This window comes from Acyrthosiphon pisum, chromosome A1 (assembly GCF_005508785.2).
Source record: "Acyrthosiphon pisum isolate AL4f chromosome A1, pea_aphid_22Mar2018_4r6ur, whole genome shotgun sequence".
NCBI classification, from domain to species: domain Eukaryota; kingdom Metazoa; phylum Arthropoda; class Insecta; order Hemiptera; family Aphididae; genus Acyrthosiphon; species Acyrthosiphon pisum.
The window spans coordinates 97,910,522-97,918,515 of NC_042494.1; the positions used below are offsets into that span (position 1 = coordinate 97,910,522).

Below are 7,994 nucleotides of genomic sequence, written 5' to 3' on the forward strand. Positions count from 1 at the left end.
TAAGTGACCTTTTTGTTCTGGGCTACTCAAAACATTTTCCATTTGCCTGTTGGGGGCCCTTTTTTCCAAATCGCGGACTGGGCCTTTTCGAGCCAGTCCGACACTGTGTACCTACCTATATATAATAGTTATAATATTATTTCTATATATTACTAGCTATTTATAAATTTATAACGATTCATAAGTCGATTCAAATGTAGGTACTATAGAACAGTATATGAATAGGTTCATCATATAAACTAACCTAAATATTTTAAAAATAAAATTTTGTAAATTAAATAATAATAATTTAGTACCAGCTACATATATTTACTACCTACCAGAAAACACACTCGAAGTTGAAGATATAAAAATCGTCTATAAAAAGTGTTTTCAAACACACAAAACAAAATTTTAAAAATAACACACAATGTTCTACTATGCAAGACTTTACAAGAAATTAAATTTATAAAAGTACAAAATTAACGTCTTCAACTTTATTAGGTATACAAATAATAGGTTAGATAACTGCAAGCGTAATATCTATATTCGAAACACTAAATTTAAACTTCGGCGCATGACGCGATTTCATTAACGTTAGTTCAACAGTTTAAAATAATATTGTCATAAGACATAAATCATGGTTTAATGGTTAGTGTATACAAAATACTAAATAGGAACTGATTTATCTCGTATTATCTGCCGCTAGTTATGACCTCTTAGCTGATTTCATGAGTATTATTATATTATACACCCACCTGTTTGTGGACACCAATTATTGGTCAATGATCGCACAAAAATGAAAGAACCTGACTCGTGATAATCATGCTTTAAGAATTTATGAGAACATCTAAAATAATGGTGAATAAATAGTATTGATACAATTTTCGTACGTACAATGTATAAGTATATGATTTATTATTTTAGTGTTAATGCCAAAAACAAGGTTATACCATAGAGTGATATTATAGTAATATTACTCTATGCGTCATACATACCCTCTCCACCCACCAAATGGAAACATGAATTCATAAAATTTTTATCGTCTTAAACAGAATATTTTAATTGTTGAGGATTGTTGAAGTTATATACTAACTGTGTCCATTTTTATTTTGTCATTCTTCGTATAAGACGTAGACAATTTCAAATATCTTTAATTATCTATAAAAAAAACAGACAACATATTGTGAAAATTATATATCATATTAAGTAAATTCTACTATGAATTTTTGGTGAAAATATCAAGTCTCTACAGTTATTAATTTTTGAGTTACAATACAAAAACAAAATCTATAGACTTGTTTTGCGTAAATATTCCTCTTTTTTCGTATTATTATTATTATTTTTTTAGTCTAGTGTCTAGTTGTTTTTAAGAACTGGGGATTTTTTACTTTTATCTCTGACAGTATCAATCAAATCCAATTTTCAATCAGAATTCACCTTCAAAATTGAGAATTAAAATGTGATGAGTAGGTAACATAAAAAAACACACATCATGGTGAAACCATACATATATCGAACCACTCATAATCTAAAAAAATTATGAGCATCAGGTACATTAGATATTTATTTTCAAAATAGTTTCTAAATGTATTTAACTATAGTTTAAACACTTTAAACTATATGTTTTATATGGCTATAAAATGGAAATTATTGTTTTTCTTTACCTATTTTATATTTTATTTTGTAATTATAAAACGTGTTTATTATTGTACATATATTCATATATCTACCTAAGTAGAGGATACTGAGTATAAGTACATAATAATCTGAAATATATATAACAATCAGTGGTTCTAGTTTATAATGTTAGAAATTAGTAGAGTTCAGAATTAAATAACAAATTGAATTGATCTACTCGTGCGTTATAATAGATTTAAAAGTATTGCTATTGACCTAACCAATAGGCAATAACAGTTATATAAAATATTATAACTACAGATATAGATAGTTTTTCAATAATATTGTACAACTATTTTCCAAGTATACAAACAGATTGATAGTATTTTGTTTGATAGTATAATACATAATACTATTGTTATACATTTTAATATTGTTGAAATGTATTTAATAAAATATTGTGATGACGTTACCTACAATAAAATAATATATAATAATATATATATATCTTTATATTACTACGCCGCTAGCAAAATAAAATCATAAAATTAATTTTCATTGAGTTAACTTTACACATATAATATATTATATTGATTATAATCAATAAATAATAATATATTAGATACTCATTGTTCCAATGTTAAGTACGTAAATATACCCACATTAAGGTATGTGTTCCCAAACTCGAGTAGATTATAATATAATAACTAAATAATGTATTTACTATTAGACGCAATTTTACTATAGTTACTTTATAATTAGGTATTTAATGGGTAGCTAATATTCAAATAGTAATAACAAAATACATATTTTTATATTATATGCAATGTATAAAGTGGTAACTGGTATTATAGCAAGGTAGGTATTTATACTATATGCTAATTCAGAGTTTGGAATAGGTAGAGGGGATTTTTCTAGATAAACCAGAATATTAGGTATATTATTGTGCATGTCTGAGGAAAACATTAAAACTACGTCAGGATATAAACATTAGTTACGAACGCGATTTAAGAGGTTATAGACAGTAATATATTTTTATATTTCATCTTATTTTTGACATTAGATTATATTATGACAGTCTATTTTTTCTCGTTAATATTATTAAGTTTCAGTTTATGTGTGACAGCAGGTAAATAAAGTGTTGGATACAATTAATTATAAATTAAATTAACTCAATCGTAAAATCAGTGGTTTAATACAGTTATTTTTTATCGGTTTTAGCTCCACAAAGGTCAAATTATAAATTCTTAGGATGTTTTTTGGAAGAAAATCTATTAACTCTTGGAGAAGAAAGCCGTGTCTTAATACCAATATCGCCTAAATCTTGTTCAGAGTTCTGCTTCGAGAAAAAATATTTATTTTTTATTCTTAAAAATGAGTAAGATATTATTTTTTCGTTGTATTATAACTAGCATGGATGTAAAAATAGAAACGTTAAAAAAATACGTTGTTAACAAATGACTTAAATAGGTTCTCACAATGTTATTTTTCCAGGAACTGTTATTGTAGCAAAAATTATATTTCGAGACTAATGAAGCAGTTTGATAATGAATGTACGATTAAATGCACGGGAGATGAATCGGCTTCGTGTGGTGGAAAACCAAATTTAGTGTCTTCATATACAACAGATAGTTCAAGTAAGTAAAAATTATTTATTTTATGCATTTAAATATAATTAATTTTTTAAAAATATATTATATGTATATTTAACCACTTATTATTCTTTAGTGTTATTATCTTATAAATATGTTCAATATAAATTTTTATAACTTATAATACCAATCAAGATTGTGCCGGTATAAAATCGTATAATCAAAATATTTTGACTTGTTTTGAGCCATATATAGACATTTGAAATTTTTCATTTTTTTAGTTTTTTTTTCTACAAATGTCAACAGTATTTTTTCATAAGCTCGAAATTCTTGAAAATGTAATACGAGGTCCCTCATAAGTTTTTATAATAGCAGTTTAGAAATATTAAATATACTTAAAGACGATTTTTAAAGTATCTAAAATTCAAATGTTTACTAATTCACAAAAAACTACGAAAGTTTGAAAATTTTAAGTTTTTTAAAAGTAGTAAATTCTGTAACCAAAACATCTGAATAATATAATATATACACAGTATTTTTTTATAGACAATAATTAATATGTATAAAATTAAATTTGGACGAAATTTTATATTTTAACGGAGTATAACGATTTTATTTATATTATTGTAGCTTATTTAAAAATAATATTCGTAGGTATTTAAAACTTTTAAAATTGATCATATATTTTATACGCATTACACACAAAAACGTTTTAAAATTTAATTTGTTCGGAAAACACAAATTCAACCAACCTATACTTACTACCTACTGTAGGTACAGACGTACAGTGGAACCTCGATAAGTCATAAGTCAAAACCCTTAAGAAGTTTTAATAAATTCCGTTCTCTTGTCTAATCTAACATTCTAACCTAAGCTAATATTATTTTAGTAAGTGAAGGAACTCGATAAGTCGAAAAATTTCATTTCCCTTCAATTTTGACTTATCAAAGTTCCACTGTATTACTAATTTCTGATAGTATAACTAAAATAAATTAGTTTATTAGCATTAATATCATAAAATATATTTAGTAGTATAGATTGATAAACCGTCTTCGCTCAGAATCATTTTTCGTATAGCTACAATGATTTATATCATATTATCGTTGAATTCAAATTTATCACCACATCCATTACAATGACCCCTCTAACACCTACTGTAGGTATTAGGTACAGTAAAGTGGTACTATATTGCACACTTATTTTTTTTAAATCTTTATTTAAAATGTTTTTACCAATACAATATTATTTACGAATTTGTTGTTATTTAAATAATCATATATCTGCGTTTTGTAACGAAATTTGTGATAAGATAATACCATAACATTATACATTTTGCTTTACCTAATAGGTACTAATGGTGTAATATACCTAGCGATTGTAATACAGGGTTCCTTTATTTTGATAAATGATTTTATGCTTAGAAATATTAATTTATTTACTTTTATACTATATAATATAACATATTATTGTCATATGCTAATATTATTTTATTGTTTTTTGCAGTATCAAACAACTATATTGAACGCGGTAGTTTTCCAATACCAATTTATTTAGGATGCTACTCCGAAACCCCAAATGATGACGAAAATCGTTTATTAAAAGGGCCAGCGGGACCTTATAATAACAATACACCTCAAAGATGTTTAGAAATATGTTTCAGGATGGGATATTTATATTTTGGAAATACATATGGGTAGGTAAATACTAAATAGATAGGTATACATAATTATACATAAATAGGTTAGGTTAGTACATAATAAAGAAATACAGGCTTTTGCGTTTGATTAATATGCTTTTGAATTTTAATGTAAATAATTAAAACCGTACATTGGTAAATATGTGTACCTATTGGGTCTTTACTCTTTGAATTCACTAGCAGACAGCAGATAAATAAAAGTGTATTTGAAAAAAACCAAAATGTCAAAATGTATAATGTATCTACAATTATATGCGGTACAGAAATAAAATATGTGGCGCGTAATATATTATTTTTCCAATTTCAAATGGTTCAATATTAAATCTATTTTACTAATTTCAAACATACTATTTTATTAAATTAAAACGTAAAATAAAAAATGTAAATAGCACTAAATAATATTAACTGGATATTATTTATTATGGAGTAGGACAACTGATGTCTGATGATTTAAAATTTTTAAGCTATATAACTCTGAAATTATTATATTCAAATCATTTTCAATCATTTGTTAGAAGTATAAATAATTTTAAAAGTATTAAGTAAAAATCCAAATATTACAATATCACGGATGGGTAAAAATGATCAATGTTTAAAAAATCCTATAATTAATTTAAGTTAAAGTAATGGTTATAATAATGTAATTAAAATAATTAAATCATTACCTAGCATTACACATTCATCAAAAGAAGAATATATCAATATTGACATAGGTACATATTATGTAATTGTAGATCAGAATGTTGGTGTGGAAATCAAAAGCCATCAAAATCATTGAAAGTAGAAGACATTAATTGTGATTCTCCTTGTAGTGGCAATACTAATCAATTCTGTGGCGGGGGATGGAAAATGGGAATTTATTCAACTGGAATCACTGGTTATTATTATTATTTATTTTTTGGATGTTTTAATAGATACCTATTGATGTAAACAATATTAAAAATAAAATATTTACAGACTATGTTTCAAAAAATTATGTTGGGTGTTATGATGTTAATGATGATGATGAAAAACAAAACCAAAGAAAAGCATTTAATATTTCAGATGGGAACAAATAATAGCCCTAAACGGTGCATGAATCTTTGTAATACTCAACGATTTAAATATGCTGCCGTTAAAGGGTAGGTATATTCCCTTTTTTACTATTTAATTATCAAATATTATTAATGTGTATAATTATTTATAGTAACGTCTGTGAATGTATGAATTACGAACCAAATTTTAGTTTAAAAAGAAGTTACAGTGATTGTTATACACTATGCACAGAAAATCCATCAGAATATTGTGGTGGTAGAAATGCATTTAGTATTTACAAAACATTATATTTAGGTATGAGAAAATACAAATTATTTAATAACTAATAACATAAATTGATATTATATTTATTGAAAATTATAAAAATGTAGATCCTCAGGGGAAAGTGTCTGTGAATAATATTGGATGCTTTAGAAATTTTAAAAGACATCCAATATTAAATGGTTGGGGAATAATATCTTCTAAACTAACTCCTAAGAATTGTGTGTACAGTTGTTATGCAAGAAGGTTTCCTTATGCGGCACTTGTATCTTCGTAAGTAAATCAATTTAGTCAGTAAAATTATAATTCAAATAGTTTTCGAAATATTTTGATAATTTATTTTTATTCAAAAATTACTACCTTTTAGAAAATTGTAGTTATTTGCATTATATTTTTGTCAATATTTATCAGTACTAAGATAATTCTTTTACGGGAATAAAAATAATTTTTCAATAGGTAATACTTTATACTATTTACTATTTAGTTTATAGTTAGTATTTTCATACAAAAAATTAATAAAATACAAAATTTTACTTTAAACTTGATTCACTATTATTTATAATATTATAAGTTTAATATTTAAGGCTTGGTTCATTTCAAAATATTTTTACTTAAAAAATATTGATTTGTTTAGATTTTAATACAAGGTTCTTAATATATTGTTACAATAACATTTGAAAAATATTAAATATCCATGATCACAATTTTTTTATAAGCATTTAAAATTCAAATTTTGATAAAAGACGTAAAAAATCACTAAAATGTACAAATTATTTTAAGTTATAAATTCCTAAAAATGTATCTTTTTAAATCTAAGATTTTAAAATGTAATAAAAAATTCTTTATAAGATTATCTACCTTAATCAAAAAAAAAAAAAATGTATAAGTTAAATTTAATTTTTATGAGCGTTTGAAATTCAAATTTTTACAATATTGAATATACACTCGATTTCTCCTGTAGCGATTTTCTTATTCTATCTTCGAATTCTAAAACGAATAACCGTAGACACTTGAGATTTATATCATTTTTATTTTATCAATTCCTATAATTGATAAAATTTTCTAAATATTTTGATTTGTTTTGAGCTGTTTACGGACAATTTCAAATTTCGATTTTTTTAGTTTTTTTTTTTCTATAAATATCATAAAATGTTATTTGTTGTACCAAAAAACGTGAAAAACAGTAAATAATTAACCAAAAAATCTCAAAAATATTAAAACACGGTTTTTTTTATAGTTTTTTTATGTTCAAATTTGAACAAAATTACCTAAATATTAAAAGTAACCAAGAATAAAGATTTTAGTTATTTTGTTGTAATTTTATAATATTATATCTTAAACTTACAGGCTACCGTATTAATAAGAAGTAATAACAATATAAATATAATATAAAATATCCACACTGACAAACCGTTTCCGTTCAGAATCGTTTTTCATAGGTATGCAACAGTCTTGTAAAGTATTCGAATAAATGTATTCGAATAAAAGTATTTGAATATTTTTTTGTATTCGAATACTATTTTAAATACTTTTTTTAAGAAGTATTCAAATACGTATTCTGAATACTTTTATTTGTATTTTTTGTTCATTAAAAAAATACTTTTTTCCGATGCAAAAAAATAGTTTTAAATTTGTGACAAGACATATAATAAATCACGAACATTAATTTTATTCTTTAAACGAAATATAATATTGGCCCATGATATGATTATTTTTATAATATTATAAACACCAATGTTGTATCCCGTATGGGCCCGTATCGGGCCGTATCATATGTGGTCAAAATGTATACATAACTTATGATTACGTTG

At 24.3% G+C, this 7,994-nt stretch overlaps 1 protein-coding gene across 1 annotated transcript in view; it reads left to right on the forward strand.

Annotated features, from left to right (window-relative positions):
- The first annotated feature begins 2,573 nt into the window (after positions 1-2,573).
- The window catches only part of LOC100165182 (gram negative bacteria binding protein 2), a 15,905-nt gene continuing 10,484 nt past the window's right edge, over positions 2,574-7,994 (forward strand). The window contains exons 1-8 of the mRNA XM_029486299.1: positions 2,574-2,728; positions 2,821-2,977; positions 3,094-3,236; positions 4,695-4,884; positions 5,622-5,769; positions 5,845-6,008; positions 6,074-6,216; positions 6,294-6,456. Coding sequence (XP_029342159.1) covers positions 2,671-2,728; positions 2,821-2,977; positions 3,094-3,236; positions 4,695-4,884; positions 5,622-5,769; positions 5,845-6,008; positions 6,074-6,216; positions 6,294-6,456 — 1,166 coding nt within the window. The 5' untranslated portion in view covers positions 2,574-2,670. The remainder of the gene's footprint in view (positions 2,729-2,820; positions 2,978-3,093; positions 3,237-4,694; positions 4,885-5,621; positions 5,770-5,844; positions 6,009-6,073; positions 6,217-6,293; positions 6,457-7,994) is intronic.